The sequence below is a fragment of the Prosopis cineraria genome, unplaced genomic scaffold, assembly GCF_029017545.1.
Source record: "Prosopis cineraria cultivar Desert tree isolate PC_DT_omini unplaced genomic scaffold, ASM2901754v1 PC1774, whole genome shotgun sequence".
Lineage (NCBI taxonomy): Eukaryota > Viridiplantae > Streptophyta > Magnoliopsida > Fabales > Fabaceae > Prosopis > Prosopis cineraria.
The window spans coordinates 1-18715 of record NW_026557099.1 but is presented as its reverse complement, the minus strand read 5'-3'; the positions used below and the strand labels follow the sequence as shown (position 1 = coordinate 18715).

At 31.0% G+C, this 18715-nt stretch overlaps 2 protein-coding genes across 5 annotated transcripts; both read right to left on the bottom strand.

Moving 5' to 3' along the window:
- Nucleotides 1-684: 684 nt before the first annotated feature.
- Nucleotides 685-8621, bottom strand: LOC129300848 (uncharacterized). Of its 4 annotated transcripts, XM_054939449.1 has the most exons (13): nucleotides 8402-8621; nucleotides 7967-8116; nucleotides 7568-7855; nucleotides 7124-7314; nucleotides 6996-7044; nucleotides 4104-4210; nucleotides 3494-3539; nucleotides 2369-2503; nucleotides 2156-2245; nucleotides 1903-2034; nucleotides 1725-1808; nucleotides 1427-1491; nucleotides 685-1122 (listed from the first exon to the last, which is right to left on the bottom strand). In XM_054939449.1, exons 4-13 carry the CDS (start codon nucleotides 7234-7236, stop codon nucleotides 936-938), a joined length of 1008 nt encoding a protein of 335 aa, XP_054795424.1. In that variant the 5' UTR covers nucleotides 7237-7314; nucleotides 7568-7855; nucleotides 7967-8116; nucleotides 8402-8621; the 3' UTR covers nucleotides 685-935. The 4 variants fall into 4 exon arrangements, with proteins under 4 accessions (XP_054795424.1, XP_054795427.1, XP_054795428.1 ...); XM_054939452.1 differs by lacking the exon at nucleotides 7967-8116; XM_054939453.1 differs by lacking the exon at nucleotides 7967-8116 and having other exon boundaries at nucleotides 7568-7818.
- A 4367-nt stretch (nucleotides 8622-12988) lies between these two features.
- Nucleotides 12989-13995, bottom strand: LOC129300849 (uncharacterized). Its single transcript, XM_054939454.1, has one exon. The coding sequence runs from the start codon at nucleotides 13863-13865 to the stop codon at nucleotides 13185-13187; it is 681 nt and encodes a 226-aa protein (XP_054795429.1). The 5' UTR covers nucleotides 13866-13995; the 3' UTR covers nucleotides 12989-13184.
- Between the last annotated feature and the right edge of the window lie 4720 nt (nucleotides 13996-18715).

Below are 18715 nucleotides of genomic sequence, written 5' to 3'. Positions count from 1 at the left end.
AAAAAATCAGAAATCTGCTTTTTGTTTGGGGCAAATTCTGCTTATTTTTAAAAATTTAAACAAATATCATAAAAACTTGTAAAACAAATTTCTTTTAAAAATCAAGTCTTTTTTTCATAAAATAAGCTGAAGAAAAAGGCCCTTAACAAAGTTGAATCAGTTTGTCAATTTGTCAGTCGTAGCATTGATACTTCGAAGCCAGCCTTCTTTGGTTGTAAAGTGTGAACACGTGAAGATCCTTTTACATAAAGTCTGGTCCCCGTTTGGTTGGGAAGAATCCCTCAAGTTCCATAATTTGCGACTCACGGAGACACTTCTATCTAAGGTACGCTCATAATAAGTTAATTATTAACATTTAAAATTACATTACTTTTCAAGTTGATCCTTAATTAATCAATTTAAATAATCATATTAATTACACCCATTAATTAAAAAGACTTTTTAAGAACTTTAAAAAACATATCTTATTTAATTAAAAAGACTTTTTTAAGAACTTTAAGAAATATATCTTATAATACTAAATATAGGGAATAGTTAAAATGCTAGTTTTTTGTCTTTTTAAAATAACATCAGTGTGTATGCTTTTGGCAACAACTGATTGCATGATTAGTTTGATAGGAATTTTTTTTAATTACATACAGTTCTTATCCTATTGAATATTTTCCTCCAATTCAGCACAAACAATTATGAACTGTTCAAATTTTCTACTCGTTCAGAGATGAAAATAGCAACCGCGGGAAAATTCTAGAGACCTTATGCCCAACAAAAAGTCTTAAAGGCTAGGCTACGGTTTCCCCTACAACATTTAAATATAATTCTTGCCCCCAGAAAGTCTTAAAATGACTTAAGGAGCGTGAATAAAATCTAGGTTTTCCTGATAATTTTAGCATTTCTATATCTGATGTGGAAATTACCGTTATGTACAGCATAAAAGCTCATGCAGAAATTCTCCACATACCAGACCTGTATCCCATAGACATGAACAGAAGCTCCCAAAGCATGTTAGGAATACTCAGGAGATTCACCTTGGATCCTGGAATCTCAGACCAATTCACAGAAATTTCCGAAACTGGGATCCCAAACCATTTGCATAGGTAGACTAATTCAACATCAAAGCACCACCTGCAGAGAATAAATGCTAGCACCATCAACAAAAAAGTACCAGAAAATTAAAATTAAAAAAAAAAAAGCATTCAGTAATTCAGTAAATTATATCAAGAAGATGTTATTGAGACCTTTAGAATATTGATGTCAGGTTCAGATACACTTCTTAAATATGGCATACAAACCAAAAGAGGTAGATACAGAAGATTGGAAGACAAGCAATTATAACGAGTAAAACCACCAATCTTCTTTTATTTCTGGATCTATTCCTTTAAAATAATTTAAGAAGCTTTAGTATTCTGTAGATATTAGGTGTCATTACCTCCTTAAGCGCACATTTGTGAAAAGCTTTCTAGCTGCAGCCCTAGTAAACATCTTGAAACCACACTGTAAGTACAGAGTCAATCAGATGAGCAATTAAAACCAACGCCATCGTGAGGCAAAAAGACAGGCATTGTACTTAACCATATTAAAGTTGATAGGCAATCAACATGCAAAAAATCATTTCTGAAGAAGGTTCTAGAAGGCCAGCCACTAGATACAGAGAGAATCATATACAGGTCAATAGGTCATAAGAGGACTATGGTGTCAGACTGAGGTCAAAAATTAAATGAAGTTACCTGAGTGTCACGAATTCCAGGACCAGCAGCCAGGAGAACCACAAGATGGAAACCCTTCATCAAAAAATTACGATACCACTTCCTCTGGAAATATTAAAGCTAAATACTTTAACCAAGATGATCATGACAAATGTGACAAAGATTAAAAGAAAATAAAGAAAGAATGTGAAGACTTAACTGTAGCCAAAGCCTTCTCCTCCAGATGAGCCCTTGAACCAAAAGCAGCGACAGGGACATCAGATATTCTAAAGCTCAAATCACTAGTGGCTGAATCTCCACTCTTAAACTCTTGTTTTGCAACAGCTTGGATCTGAATGGTTAAAAAAACAAAAATTAAAAACGATTTGCATATCAAAGTATAGCAGAAGAAATAAAAATAGTGATTATAGGCAAACCTATGAGAAACACAGATACAAAAGCATTGCACCAACCCGATTTTCAAGCTTTTCTAGGTCAGTGACTTTAGTTGCTCCATCAGCATCCAGCATCAGAAGTAATTCACCACGTGAATGAAGCATTCCCTGCAGTAATACAATGCTTTTAGAAAGAAAAGCATTAATAAATTGTCATTGAGCACAGAGCATGATGTGCAGACATTCCTTATATAAGAAGAGATTTCTTTTATTGTTTTGAACTAAACTCACTTTTCTGATTGCTTCTCCCTTGCCATGATTTTTTCCAAGAAGAATAACCCTCACATTGTCCACTGTATATTTCCTCACAAAATCAAATGCTACTCTTTTAGTCCCATCAGCACTTCCATCATCAATAATCAAAACCTGCACAGGTATACATTGATTCAAAATAAATACAAGAGAGTTCACTAAAAAATTCAAAAAATTGATGGACATAAGTGGCCGGAGGGTCAGACTTATGATAGGAGAGCCAAGCCCTATAAGGCTTACACTAGGAGGAAGGATAATAACGTGGAAACCCAAGAAGAATGTCAGGAAATTAAGAATAGTGAGGGGGCCAAGGCGGGTTATGAAAAAGGAATGGGGGAGAGTGGTGAGGATTGGTCTCTCAGATACCAGTGAGTTTGTGTAACATGTACGTGCGATGAGTCCATTGAACAAAGTCCTATCCTTGTTACCCTAGGCAACATGTTGTAGGTGTTTCCGCAAACACTAAGTGCTCATCCATGCATTATGATAAACTAAACTTCATTTCCATTAACCACCCCAAAGCTCTCAACGCACCTGAGTAGAGAGTGGACAGTTAAGCAGTGCACATATGTATGTGAGTGCTTAATTAATTTCCCAGCAAAATGTTGGGTTAACAGTAGGGAGTGCCCTACCCAACCCATTATCATGAAACTGACTATACATGTCATTGTTTGAAGAAAATTGCCTCCTCAGGTAAAGCTTTTAAAAATAAACATTAAACTGACTATGCATCAGAAGTGAGATACACCAGCTGGAATAGCAGTATGCAGAGAGGTTTTTCAAAGTTATCAGGAGTTATGTAAAATCAGTCACTTCAACCTACCATTTCAGAGCTTCAAACAATATTATCTAAAAGATATTGTCAGTAACTCAGTAAGCCTTCCAGGGATAATCAACTAATTATATGAAATACAAAACTATTATAGTTCATTGCTTTACTCCATGGACTATACATCTTCTATACATGACTCTATATTGTTGTTAAATTAGCATAATGAACCTGAATCTAACTAAATTTATTTTTTTGGGAGAAAGTATGCAATCAAAAACTCTTATTCCTTATAAGGCATCAATTGAGCATGAAAGTAAAGAAACTGATAATACCTCATATGAAAATGAAGGATCCTTTGAGGCACGCTGTTGAAGATAACTACGAAGTAAAGGTATAAATATCACTATAGTTCCACATAGCAATTCTCAGCAATAGCCCGTAAACAGGAGAGACTTCATTACTTCTCAGAATAAGATACCTTAAATAGCAAAACACACCATTCTAACAAATACTAAATTACACAAATATGTAATCATGCTTGAAGGAACCAAGTGCATCAGAATAGGTATCTGAAATAATAAAATAAGCGCATAGATATTTAAATGTTTTATTATCTCCTACGAATTATAAATTCCCCCATCAGTTACTTTTGCTTATCTATCTCACTGGTCTTTTTGGATCTTTTTTGACTGGAAAGCAGGGGAATAAATTTGTTGCTAATACCATATCAAGTGACAAGTGACATGCAAACCAATTCAACAATATTAATTAACAGACACATCAGCAAACTCATAAGATAGGTTGATTGTATCTTACAACACATACATAGCAGAAAAATAAATAAAAGGAAGACCAACGTGGACAAATTAGAAGCTAAAATAATCCAGCCAAATTTCTTTTGATGAAATCATAATGTTGATAAAAAGGCCTGATTTAACTTACTTCATAGCTTCATCAAGAGCTCCAGGAAGCCTATGCTCCTCATTAAATGCAGGAATTATTAAAGACATATACTTTGTAGCTGGATCAACAATGTGTGGGCAAGGAACCTAAATATACAGAGCAAGAATCAGTCAAAAGACCCACCCAACTCATATATCAAACATTCATCCTCATAATATGTTACCTAACTTCACAGCTTACACAAATGAAAATCCAAGTAAAAAACATCATATATAAAAGAAAATGAAAGTAAACAATTATTCTATTCCGACTAATAGGTATTTGATGGGCATGCTTAAAATAATTATTCAACTGACAGAATAAGTTATACACATCATTTCCCATGTGATCCTTAATGCAGCCAAATTTATTTTTGTTGTGAATATGAGTAGTTTATTGCTTATATCATACTTCATCTTGAAAGTTTAATAGTCTATGATTTTTATAAATGAGCAGTTAATATATATTGCCAAAGAGATAGTAACTCAAAACTTTAAGCTGTTAAATTATGACCAATGCATAGTTTTATTACAATCTCTTTTTCACTCACACAATGGCCTATGGGCTTGAAGTGTGATTTGGAAGAATGGATCAAATTCATAACCACTTGATCACAAGGCTTTGAGAGCATGTCAGAAGCCCTTTCAACTTAAAAGCTTGCACAACTAAATGAAAGCCTGCAAATGGTTTTATAATAATCCTTAGCACATAATAGTCGTATAGCAAAGTTAAAATTTCATTATTCTTCATTCATAAGGGTTCTCAATTAACTTCCTTTGAGTTATATACGAATATTCAAAGAAAATAAAACTTTAACAAAGAATTAGTGGCCATAGTGAGAAGAGGGGGAAAAAGGTGTATGCATTCTATAGATATTGTCATATTGACACACCACACAGCATCAACAAGGGCACAGATTCTTCAGAATGAGCTAAATGCCATGGTTTTTCCTAGTCAAGCTATTATATTTCAAATTTGGTAACACTCATTGTTTGATAGTTCAGATGTCGCATTTTGCTTTTTCCATGTGCTATCCTTATGAAAAAGATAAGTACATTAGTCCACATGAAAAGAACGTAAAATACAAACTAATTTCACCAGAAAACATATCAGGAAAACATCTTAAAAGGAAGACTAACTTCTCCGTCAAGCATAAAATTGGGAAATCAATCCAATTATCTGCAAGCAGCAACTCCAATATGAGTCATAAATCTTTTAGTTGAACACATAAAATGAGTAAAAGAAATTCCTAAGCCATGTACCTAAGCGATCCAGCAAAACCAAGAAAATATCAAAAAGTTCATTCACTCCATTACATATACTTCTCTTCTGATTCACTTCGAAATGTTGCATGTTATTTAATAGCAATGCATTATTTTCATGGCTACTTCAGAATGGGTTAATCCTGACCAAACAAGATAAGTAACAGTCAATGGACTTGGTAGCCTTATCGCTCTTTTATCTTTTTTGTGTAAATGTTGATTAGATTACCCCAGAAAACAAGCATATATAAGATAAAGTGTTTGCTAAGATATTTTTTATTTGATAATTGTAGAAACTGACACTTAGGCCATGTTTGGTAGGTTGGAATTGTGAAGATGGAAATGGAATTGGGATAGGAATCTGAATAAAGTGATGTTTGGTATATATGAATTACAATTCTTGGGAATCCTAATTCTATGGAAAAAAGCTGAATTGAATTCCTTATGTAAATCTATGGAATTGGGAGCAATTCTATAGAATTGTAATATTTAAGACACTTTTGCCCTCATACAAATTCCAGAAAGACAAATTTGCCCTCAAAAAAAAATAAAACCCTTATATGCTAGCAAAAAAAAGAAAAAGGGAGTATAAAAGAGTGAATGATATTTTTGCTCATTATATATAAAACGTTATAATATATATATATAAGATAGTATTATATATAATATTTGTATATAATTTATATATTTATCATATTTTTTTGGTATAAGAAGTAGAATTGATTTGTTTGACATTTTTCTTCTAAATCTACGTGTTAGTGTATTTATTTTAAAGTAGAAGGGATGGGAACCATTGCCAATTTTATTTTCAAGAAAATGTTCCCTCTGATGATAAAACTTTTTGTTTGGCCCAAACTAGTGAATAATAGTTAAAGATATAATCTATGATTTATATAATATTTCATTAATATATAAAATACATAAGAAAATTGGTACACAATTAAGTTTTTATTATGTTTTATTTTAATTTTTATATAGGGGTATTTTTGTCTTTTAAGTATAATTCCATTTCCATGTCTTGCATACCAAACAAAAGTAATGCAAGGATTCCATCTAATTTTTCTGACATACCAAACATACTTTTATAATTCAATTCTATTCCAATTCTGATTCCAATTCCAATTCCAATTCCATCAAAAACTATTCAATCATACCAAATGGGGTCTTAAGGTGCATGATGCACCTCTGACTTTTAGGCCAATAGAGTATAGAAAAACTCTAGCCTAGAACTCATTCCATATAGACCTACTCAACTGCACAAAGTTTTAAAAATGAGCCGCAGTAGTAACTACTTACGAATAGTATAGTTTGCTATAGATTTTATTATATTTATTTTCCACATTTCCTTAAGAACATTAATCAGAGTAATTAAGAGTCCCAAAAATATTTTAGGCCCTTGGACAGTAGGGCCAGCAAAGCAGAACACTCCAAAATTTTGAATGACCAAAATAGTTGGGCCATACCTGCAAAGTAAAAATGAACAGTAACATTGGATAAAAAAAAGGATGCAAGAGCATGGCATAGTAAAAAATTCTAGATTTCCTATCATTCAACTGTATTGCTTATTGCCTTACAATGCTCCTAAACACCAAAAGGAGAAATTGATTTAACACAGAAGTAAATGGTTTACCTGTTTCAATGAATTAGGATCCTCAAAAATGGCCGCACCTTCAACATGCCTATTGTTATAATAAAAGATTACAATAAGAAACAGATTAAATAACTGCATGTTTTTTAAAATAAATTAAGTGAACATACTCATGGTTATTTCTTCTTCTATATGCTTCAAAGATTATTGCAGAGGCAAATCCTACTATTGCAATCAGAAATAAGATCACAAAAAGATCAATCATTGTCCGCACAGATTCCATTCCTTTAGGTGCTGTACGGGTTGCTGCAGTTATTGTATATATGTTGCCCTTGTTACGTAAGAACTAGGTTTGCCTACACTGTTGACAGTCAACATTATGAATAAGAAGTAGGTTTGCCCTTGGTATGGCATGGATCATACACATTCAAACATTAAAAACATATCTAAGTCAATGCAGTTAATAAATACAAAACAATTTGTTGTTAGCCTATCAAACGTACATATGCCCTACAATCTACAGATGCTAAATCATACTTTGTATTGAAAGATGTTTTGAGATAATTTTACTACCCATTTTCAGATCCAGCAAAATAAGTGAAATACCAAAATACCTTGTAGTTAAAACATCATATTCGGCTGGGTGGGTCACTGTATAACCCAACTATCAGTCCCTACGTAATAAAAAAGAGTAAGCTCTTTTATGAATTGTCCTATTGGTCCTCATCTAAGGAATGCTGAATGCTGTCCCTCATAGGATGCGGATCCCCCTCAATTGCGTGTCAATTGTCTAACTTTCCTTCGTTGGATTGATATGAAGATTTGAAGGATGAGACAACTTTTCTTCCAAAAACAGCTTTATGCTCTGGTCGTTTTTTAAGAAGAGGAAAAATGCTTAAGCCCTGGTTCAGTATAATAAAAATCAACTCCAATGTTTTAATATTATATCAGAGAAGCAATATAGGATGAAGCTTGGATTTTCAAATGAGGAAGAAGATGCCAAGAATAAATACTGAGAAAATTGGCGATATTTCCATAAAACAGCTAGTCCTTTGGATCAATTTGATGGAGGATAATCAGGCAATTGACACGCACTTAACATTCTCGCACGGGAGAGAGTCCACTTCCATTCCGCATATGCATTTTTCCAGAACAATCGGCAACTTCAAAGTAAGCAAAGCATGCAGCTTAAAATAATAAATAGGAAACAGAACTTCCCATTTGAATTTTCAAACTACAAACTTCAAGAATAACAAGAGCACAAAACCATGAAAAGCTCATAAATGTGTGAACTTATCATTCATTCCATACAAGCTGGAAACAGAGAAAAAGAACAAATCACACACAATTTATTCATTTAATCACATTATGAGATAAATATGAAACCACAGAAGAGGAAAGATTTCCAGAGTTAACACGATGAAACTAAGGAGGGATTAAAATATTACATTGAATTGTTGGATTCAGACAAATATCATTTGAAGCAAACCAGTTTGGATCAGAAAAAGGTATTAATTTGGGGATTGAACATTGGACGCAAAGAACTGAAGGAAAACTGCAGCACTCGAAACCCTAACAAGTGGGGGGAGAAGGGCAACGGAGGTAGTGGACAACGCAGTTGAATCTTGACTCCTCCCCTCGACCTCGAGTTTTCTGTTTCGTTTTTCCGTCTTCGGCAAAGCATTTGTGCATTTGCATTTCAATATTCCTTTTTTTAATATTATTTTAGTTTAATTTAATTACTTAAAATATACGTCATGTTTTAAAATTAATTAATAATTAATGGTCCCTGACCAAAAAGACTTTTTGTAGGCCTCGCCAATTAAAATCACAGAGAATGTAAAGGATTAAATTATTTAAAAATTTAAAATAAGGATGAAAGATTATTAGGTGAATTCATCTAAAAATTTGTCAATGTGAGTTCATAATGAGTAACCAAGAATTTGCAAGTGTAATCCGCTAAAGAAAAAATTGTTAAACATACTATCATTTTCAATAATTTACTATTCTCATACCCTTATTTGCAATCTCAAAATACAGTAAGATTTGGTAATTTGTGAAAAAAAATAATATTTAAGTAATTATATATTTTATGCAACAATTTTTTTCTTTGCAAATTAGCAAATCTCACTTGTAAATTTTTATTTTTTTATATTTTTTACAAATGTTATCCTATTAAAAATAATCATACTCAAAATATAGTCAAACATTAAATGAGGAATACATCTTTCAAAAGATTTGAATATTAATTCATTAAGTTATGAGGCCATCATATTCAATCTTTTAAACTAATTTTCTAAAATTATTAGGACTATTGAAAGTTTAAAATAAGGACCAAAGGTCCTTGAGTAAATTGTTTTAAAAGTTTGTCACTTTCATTTTGATTTATGCAACCCTAAAAAAAATTGTCAAGTGAGATTTGTTACTTTGTAAATTTTGAAAACAGCAACAAGTTGCATCAAGAAAGTAAACCCAAGTTAACATGCATGCTATACAATGCTACAACAATAAGTTTTATCTTATCCAAGAGGGTTAGTTACATGAATCATACAATGTTAATGTATTTTATATAAAAATTTGCAACCTTAAAAACAAAAAATTTCAAGTGAAGTTTGCTAATTTGTGAAGAAATAACTTGTCAGATATGTCATTAATTGAAGATCATTTTTCTTCTCAAATTAACAAATCTTACTTACAAATTTGTGTTTTTAGAGCTACATATAATGGTATGAAAATATCAAATCATTAGAAGTGTTAATATGTTTAACGAGTTTTTTCTTTACTAGTAAAATTCTTACATTAATATTAAGATTTAAGCTCATAACTTTATAAATTATAGATCAAATTATTATCAATTAGATTAGTCTTTATCAATGTAGTGACAAATATTTCTTGCATTATGTGAGCAATAATTTAGAAGATAGCCAGCTTGTTCATTTGTTTAATAGCCCATGTGCTTAGGTTTGGAAATTTGGCCCTAACTCGTTCTTCTTCCCATTGCATGCCCTAACTTCACCAATGAAAATCCCAACTCTCAAGTTACAAACACGATATCTCACCAAAAGATGCTTGTTCAAGTGGTTGGGGACTTAAACAGCTTAATTTAAAATTTTATGTTCAAGTCTTAAAGTATGCAGTAGTGCAACTGAGCATGCAAAGCATGTCTCGCTAAACATACATGCAAAACTCTCTCAAAAAGAGCCCATCTAAGCGAGGATCTAAATTAGTTTAGAGTGAATTGGACAGGTAATAAATTCAGCATACCCAAACGCTTTAAGATATCAGGTGCAATAACCACAAAAAAAAAAAAACACACACACACACACCCCATCTCATGGGAATCACAAATTCACATTTCATGCTTATTACAGTGATGAGTGCATGAAGTGTTCATTATCAATTTAAATTGTCTGAAATTGATTTTCGGTTATTTAAATGTAATTTTATTTCATTTTTATATTTTTATATTTTTTATTTTAATAAATGTAGAGTTCAAAATAAAAATCATCTTATAATTTCTAGCCTAAAAAAATCTATCATTTAAAAAAAATGAAATATTGAATACTTTAAACATAAACTGTTCAAACTAAATTTAAATATGATCAGTGCTCACAACTTTGACGAGAACTGAATAAAGACTCTATGATTCCATGCATATGGTGAAGTGTTTGACTTCATTATGTGTTTTAACTGTAATCTAATAATATGCAAGCTTTTTCATTAAAAAAAAAAGTGTTAGTTCAGTTTATTTTGTATTTTTAAATTGTCAGTGCACTCCCTCTAAGTAAAAAAAAATGGACGATTTTTTTTTTTTAAAAATTATCCCATGGGCTTCTTCCAAGACAACTGGATATCGGCCCATTGGGTTGACCACATTGATTCACCATTTTTTTTTTAATAATTAAGCTAGAGCGGGATTGTCATTGCACACAATTTACACGCAGCACTATTTCTTACAATTTTTTATTATATATAAATAATTAAATATTGATGTGTAACTTTTTTTTTTATAATTGTTATAATCTGAGTTACCATCTGGTTACTGACAAATGTCAGTACACGCACAGGCATTTGTGGAGCTTAATAATCCCATCTAATGTCTTTCTTTTGGTTTTTTTTTTTTATTCAAAATCTTCAGAGAGTTGATTATCAAAAAACAAAAAGCACTAGGAACTGAAATCCGAGAAACTCCTTAGGATCAATGCAAGTCTTCAAATTCAAAAAATATTTATAAATTATCTGTGAATAAAATTTTCACATCAATAATAAGATTTAAATATACAACCTTGTAAATTATTAGTTCAAATTTTTACTCAGTGTATCAGCTTTTGTTATCACAAATGAAAGAGGCAAAAGCTGGATCTAGAGAGACAGAGATGCGCATGATACTTGTGAACCAAAAGCTCATGGGTCCTTCTCTTGCTATGATCAATGCATGTCTTCAAATTCAAAAAATGTTTATAAATATTTATAAATAAAATTTTCACATTAATAATGAGATTAAAATATACAACCTTGTAAAATATTAGTTCAAATTTTTACTCAGTGTATCAGCTTTTGTTATTACAATTGAAAGAGGCAAAAGCTGGATCTAGAGAGACAGAGATATGCATGATACTTGTGAACCAAAAGCTCATGGGTCCTTCTCTTGCTATAATTAAAGACACAAGTGGGTGCCAAGTAGTGTGACTTTCTTCTTTCTTTTGTCAACCACAGCTTTCTCATTTTGCTTTTGTTTTCTATCCTTCCAAACACTATTTTCTTACCAATCTAGAAAGCTAAGTGCTTAGCCATAGGTTTTGTTTTTTTTTTCTAGCCATTTTTTTATATTTTATAAATTTTCTTAGAAAATACATAACAAAAAATTTCGAGAAAATCTGGCATTTTGCTTGTTGTCATTTCATAAATAATTTTAAATATATAATTGCACTTGATCACATGCAGTTCTTCACGAGTTAGAACAATGCCTGCACTATTTACAGAAAAGAGTGCCATTTAAGAATATTAAATTGATTATAGACAGTTTTTGTCCCATTGATTAACTAATACGCTAAAAAAACAGGTTTTTCGTAATGCAAAATGTTATTCTTCAATTTCCATGAAGTTAATTTATGGTATTTTTTTATATTATATTATTTTTATAAAACATAAAATTTTATCCTCCTTTCTTTTCTTAAAAAATTCATGAAATTCATAGATTTTTTCACTTCAAATAGTTCATGCCCAAAAGTCTATTTACTTTGCAGTGCTAATTTCGATGATAAAAATTTTAAAAAGAAAAAGACATGTTCTAATTACTTACAATAATAAAAAAATAAATGAGCCAAAAAATAAAATGAACATTATATTAAGTTTAAATAAAATATTATACAAATAATATGTTTCAGTTATTTTTAATAAACAAATAATTTTTAACTTTTTTAATTACAAATACTAAAAGGCTTAATTTTCACTTCACAAATTTCAATTAGCAACTAGCAGGCTTCTTATGTGCCCAAGATCTCTGCAAAAATTACAGAGGCAACCCGAATGAGTTGTGCTATGATGTCCCATTATTAGTCATATACTCAAATTACAAATATTCCAACCACAAAAAAAGGTAAAACAAAGAATTAATACACATCAAGCAAAATCACCAACAAATCAATCAATAATTAGTAATCAGCCTCTCCAAAAAAAAATATTAATCCCTTGCAAACAGATAAACTTCTCATTTGGTCCTCCATACATATCATTTCTTTCATTTAATCCTTGTATCAATAAATACTTGCAATGTCACCCCTTTCATCATCTCTTGATCCAAAATTTTCAATTAAATATAATATTACGTTGACTTGAATGTTAAATTTAAGGTGTAAATTAGCATATAACCAAATGAACACACAACATTCAAGTCAAACAATGTCGTTTTAACACCAAATCTAACCAAAGCACTAGTCACAAGTTCAATGTTGAATTTGATATGTGAATTTATCATTCTAGATGAACAACCCACATTAAGTCAAGAGAACGGTTAGATTTGATTCAAGACTATATGAGGAAAGGGTATTATATTGCAAAATCTTAACAATTGAAGGACTAAAATGAAAAAATGATTCATGGGGACCAACTTGAGAAATTTACCTATTTGATGGGAACGAAATATGATTTTGGTGAAAAAGAAAGCTACGCAAGAAAAGGCTAACAGTAGAGCGGTGAGGAGGAGGAAGAGGAAGACTATGATGGCGGAAGCTAGTGAGCCATGGCTACGGCGTCTTGATAACGAATGGTTCTCTGATGAGGCATGGCGAGCATGGCAGTATGATCCAAGAAATCCTTAAGAGCAACAACGGATTGCAGAATCGTTCGGAGATCTTCCGACGAGGAGAATCCGAAGCTTCCGATACGGCGAACGGCGTAGACATAGAAAGTAACACATCCTTTTCTGAACTTAAACCTGGCCATCTCGCAACCAGAAAGGCCTCGAATGAGCTTCTTGTTTACATCACCGAGAGGGATCTCGGAGGGCCAGGTCCGATCCACGGCGGCCTTCATGGTTACAGAATCGAAGACGAAGAGAAGCACTTTGGATTTTTTGGTGCCGAGGCCGAGCGTGAGGGTGTTCCAAGCTTGGTGGGCGAGGATGGTGAAGTTAGTGGGCAAGTAAGCGGTGGTGGAAGGGAAGGGAAGAAGCTTATCGTTGTGATGGCGGTCTTTCGGGTCGGGTGGGTAAGAGAGGAGTTTGAGGAGCTCGAGGGGTCTGGCTCGCCGGACGGTGAAGGATTTGACGATGAATTGGCCGCCAAATCGGAGGCCCTTGACGTCGGAGCAGGGCTTGAAGGAGAAATCGGAGGAGGATTTAGAGGATTGGTCGTTGGGGTGTTGGTGCTTCTGCTTCTTGTTCTTGCTTTTGGTCTTCTCTTTCTCTTCCATGGCTGTGGAGAAGACGGAGGACGTCTACGATGACGAAGGTGGCGATGATGGGTTTTGCGTTTTTCGTGAAGAGTGGGATTGAGAAGTGGGTTGTGTTGTGCTGCGCAGTGGTAGCGGCGGATATTGGGAGTTTGTGACTAGTCAATCCAATCTTCAGATTCTGACGGCATGTCGTTTTGGGGCGTTACTTCCTTTCCAACTTTATTTCTTCCTTCTTCCTTTAATTAAAAACTATTATATACTCACTTCACTTTTATTTATAAAATATATTTTAAAAATTTTATTTTATTTCATTTATATGTTATATAATACAATTTTTTAAATAATATTTAAAAATATTTTTAAAATTATTATTCATAAAAAATAATATAATCTTATTTTTTAAATTTATTGTATAAAAATATATTTAAAATTTTATATATTTTTATTTTTTAATATTAATATTGATGAGATTAAAAAAAATAACTTATAAAAAAGATAAAAATATATACATAGTGTGTGTATGCATATATGAATATGTATGTACGACTGGGGCCAAAGAAACATGATGATTAGCATCCATATGATATGAGCTTTTTCCCTGGGCACTATGTATATGTAAAAGTATAAAGGCTGAGTAGGTTGGTTTTACTTTTCTTTTCTTTCTTTCTTTCTTTTTTCCTTTTTACTTGTGTTGGTTTTACTTTTTATTATTATTATTTTTTTAAAAGAGTGGCTGGTAGAGGCATTAGGCTGTTAAAGGGGTAAATGAAATTATTAGAAGAAACCTTTTGTTTAACAATATGTTGAAAAGGCCTGGTAAATAATCGATACACAATGATATCAAATGGTCTTGTAATTGACTTTTGACTTCTAATAAGTAAATTTTCTTGTTATTGCATTGCGTAAGCATGCATATTATCTTGGTTTTGCTTTACCATGCAACTTGTTGCTATGATTTTTTTTTTGGATCAAAACGTGTTGCTATGTGCTTTCGAAATATGGCTTTCAATTTCTTTTTAAATATGCACTATATGTATTGAAAAAATTTCTTTTATTTTCTAATACATCAACATAGTATCCATATCAAATATTATTAGGTATACATAGCATATAACTCTTTTAACATGATTTTTTTAATTGATAAATTTCAATCCCTCTTGGCTTTACTCATGAAATATTAAAACATGGGAAGTTTTATTACTGGCATTTTTTAAAGAATTAATATTATGTGAACACATAACTTTTATGTGTGCATAAAGTGAGCCTGCATACCAATGAAAAAAATATTATTTGTTATAAATTTCAATTTTATATTACTATTAATGATATAGATATTTAGTTTCAATAATAAAAATTGTTGAGGATTGACAGTCAAGATATAAGAAAAAGAAGGGTAAAAGTCACTATTACACCAAAAATTTTGGTCAATAGTTTGTTTTATGTATCTTTGGGGGACAAAAAGGAAAAAATCTGGAATGTATGTGATATGTTGTCGTTTTATATGTTTCTAAGTTCTAAATCTATATTGTGATGGGAACCGTTCAAGAATTCTAAATTCAATCATTTTAAAGTATCGTCATTATTCACATCTAAGCTTAACAACAAAAACATCAGTACGAATTGGAATGTTGTAAAGCGTCAGATAAATATAGAGAGAATGAATTTTGAGAGAAAACGACATAGTAACTATTCAGTAATTAATCAATAGACTAACATGAAAATCATATAATGTTTGTCGTAAAAAAAGTAAATTAGAAAAAGATGCGTGGCTGCCCTGACTCATCAAGGACTAATTAGCACTCAATTTCTGGTAAATTAGGAATTAGTAATCGGTGCATCCTTATCAGTGAACTGTTGCTCTGATCATGTAAATTATTTATGGAAAAAAGGAATTCTATACATTGAAGAGAAAATATTATATATATTTATATATATAATGTGTGGTTGCAGCTTAGTGCAGGATAATGTTTCAGATAACATATTCAAAATCTGGTAGCAGAGAGAAAGGGGGATGAGAGGTGTGTGGTGCTGTGTAGAAGTAGGAGATAACAAAGGCTTCCAGCACCGACATTTTATTTATTTATTTATTTTGGAACTTTCAAATGGGAGAATGATAAATAAGTTCTAGGAAAATTAATCAATTTAAATTAAATCTTAACCAATTTTAAAGTGACAAACTTTAAAAATTTACAAACTCAGTTATCAATTTTACAACTTTATTATGATAAATTTACAATTTGTGTTTCAAATTTTAATAGAAAAAATAAATTTTTTTATTCTTCAATTATGTTAAAATTTAAAAAATAAATTATAAATTAATCACAATAAAATTACAAAGTTGAAAATTAAACTTACAAATTCCTAAATTTGGCATTTTAAAATTGATTAGGACCTAATTTGAATTGATTAATTTTCTTAAAACCTATCTATCATTCTTCCTTTCTAAATTGTACGCATAGTGGTGCATTTTTTTAACATTATATAAATCAACCATAATTCACAATGTTGTGTTGTGAAGGACTAGACTTTTTTGTTATATTTAATCTCTCAGTCTCAATCCATACTCTTAGCATTAAAAGGTAGCATTTTTAATAACAAAATAAAGTATTTTTGTTCCAAACTATCTTTTAATATCTTCCTAATTGTTTTTATTGAAAATTTCACCATTAAGAGTTGTGCTCACATTTAATACCCGATTCACCTCAAATAGGATTACTTTTAATAGAAAGATAATAACAAAATTAGGAAAAATCATTAAAAAAATTTTGAATTCAAGATAAATAAATACTTGAAAATTTAGATTTGGCATTAGCCTCAAGCCGACAACATTCTTTGAGCAAAGTCTCACCATGTAAACAAAAGATCACATTATCAGAGTTTTCTCTTAACCAGGATTAAGCTGACTTGAATCTAAATTAAGTATTAGTATATGATATTATATGGTTTGTTACTTGAAAAAAAGTAAAAATTATCCAAAAGGATTGTAGAAATGAATCATAATTGACACTTTTAAAAGTTGTAATTTATTTTTGCCAATGGTATTAGATCTAGTGGAGTAAACTATTCTCACATAATGTGACGAACCAATACTTAAATTCTTATAAGGAGATATAATCATATTTAGTACACAATAAAAAAATTATAATTTAGCAGGAACACAAAAAAATTGCAATTTATTTTTTGTACAAAAAAGTTGAAATTAATTCTTAACATATGATAATTTATCTAGAGAAAGTAGAAAATTTAGATCAATGTGACATATGAAACATCATACTATAATTTTCAGAGGTACAGGTAATAGGTGTTAATTAATTAATTGTCAATTTCCTTTAAAATTTTAGGAGGGGAGGGCATGTGATGAGCATAGGACTTTGGTCATAACCCATAATTACACTTAATTAAGGGAGGTGGGGACCACAGGATTGAAGGTGGTGATGATGATGACCATCTCATGCAGCTGCTTTCAGCCTCCATTATTTTAATTTCTTTTAATAATAAGAATTCCCATTTCGTGTTATTCAAGAATATTTGCAAAGCTATAATTAATATTGATAGTTTAATTAACTCACATTCGTTATTTTTGGCTCATCATTCTCAGTACTTAATGAACAGTTTTAATATAGGATACCAAATGCACGAACTAGTGAGATAATTTAGCCTTTGTTTGTTGAAATGTGACCCCATCTTCAGTCAATGATGAGGTTGGTGCTTCAGCCTTTAGATCAAGAAATTATGTGTGTGTGTAGTAAAAATGACACAAGTTTACGGTTATTTTTAATCTTATTTCACAATTTTTAATTGTTAAGCAAGGATGCAGTCAAGTAATTTTAATAAGAAATAACCTCCAAGCGGTAAGAAGTATTTCCTCTGTTAAAATATATATAAAACATTTTTTGTAAGCAAGATGTTTAAAATTATAAAATATTCTGGATCTTTTAAGGTGCAATCAATGAATTTTTTCCAAAATTAATACCCCTTAATTAGCAGTATAATTAAGAATATTTTCTAATTGAGATACCATTTTAAATAAGAGTAAGCATAAAAAGAGTGTATAATTTTAAAAATAGTTAATTAACTAATTGAAAGTATGATTTGGCTAAAAATACTTTGTAATATATTAAACAGAGGGAGTATATCATAATTATTTAATAATTATTTTCAAATGTGTGTAAATACTTGATTGTCATATAACCATAGTATTTATATAGTTGACGTGTATTTAAAATAATCATAGAATATTCTTTGCCAGTGTTAATTTGTTGTTTTTTTTAATAAATGACAAATATAAAGCATCATATTTAGATATATAATTTGGCACATTTCAAGGCCAAGCCCATTTTGTCCTCTTTTTGATGCATGAAGGTGATGATTTCTTTTACCATGCTTGTTATTCTTAATGTATGTTTTAAACTATCATTCAAGTTCAAACGCTTTCTAAAAGAGTTTCTTATGATCCTAACTTTTAAACTTTTAAATTTAAAATCCTCCTTTATTATGATAACATAATGTAAGGATTTGCTTAATCCCGATTATTATGATAATATTATTGTGCTGTGTTATAGTAATGTCAAAATGGATATAATACGGTGCGTGATACAAAGCCATTCTTTCTTGACTTTCCTCCCTCTTTCAAGTTCATATGGTCCAATTTCTTTATGAGCTCAATCTTAAAATTGAAATCAAAGTCCAATAAAACCAATTAACTCTTTTCAACTATTTTCAAATCTAAACCCACTTAGATCTTACCTAATTATCCTTTTATTAGTTTGATTAATTATGGAGTTAAAATTCAAGATATTGCAAAATCCACCCCACAAACAACACATCGCCAATCACCAATCCTAGCCCTAAGTTAAGGATAGGAAGCA

Bases quoted from the DNA above. Each gene is read 5' to 3' on its own strand.
- LOC129300848 (XM_054939449.1), bottom strand. From the start codon at position 7,236: ATGGAATCTGTGCGGACAATGATTGATCTTTTTGTGATCTTATTTCTG. The intron at 3,540-4,103 runs GTAAGTTAAATC...TTTACTTCGTAG, and splicing joins GCTCTTGATGAAGCTATGAA to TTATCTTCAACAGCGTGCCT. The intron at 2,035-2,155 runs GTTGGTGCAATG...TTAACCATTCAG, and splicing joins TAGAAAAGCTTGAAAATCGG to ATCCAAGCTGTTGCAAAACA.
- LOC129300849 (XM_054939454.1), bottom strand. From the start codon at position 13,865: ATGGAAGAGAAAGAGAAGACCAAAAGCAAGAACAAGAAGCAGAAGCAC.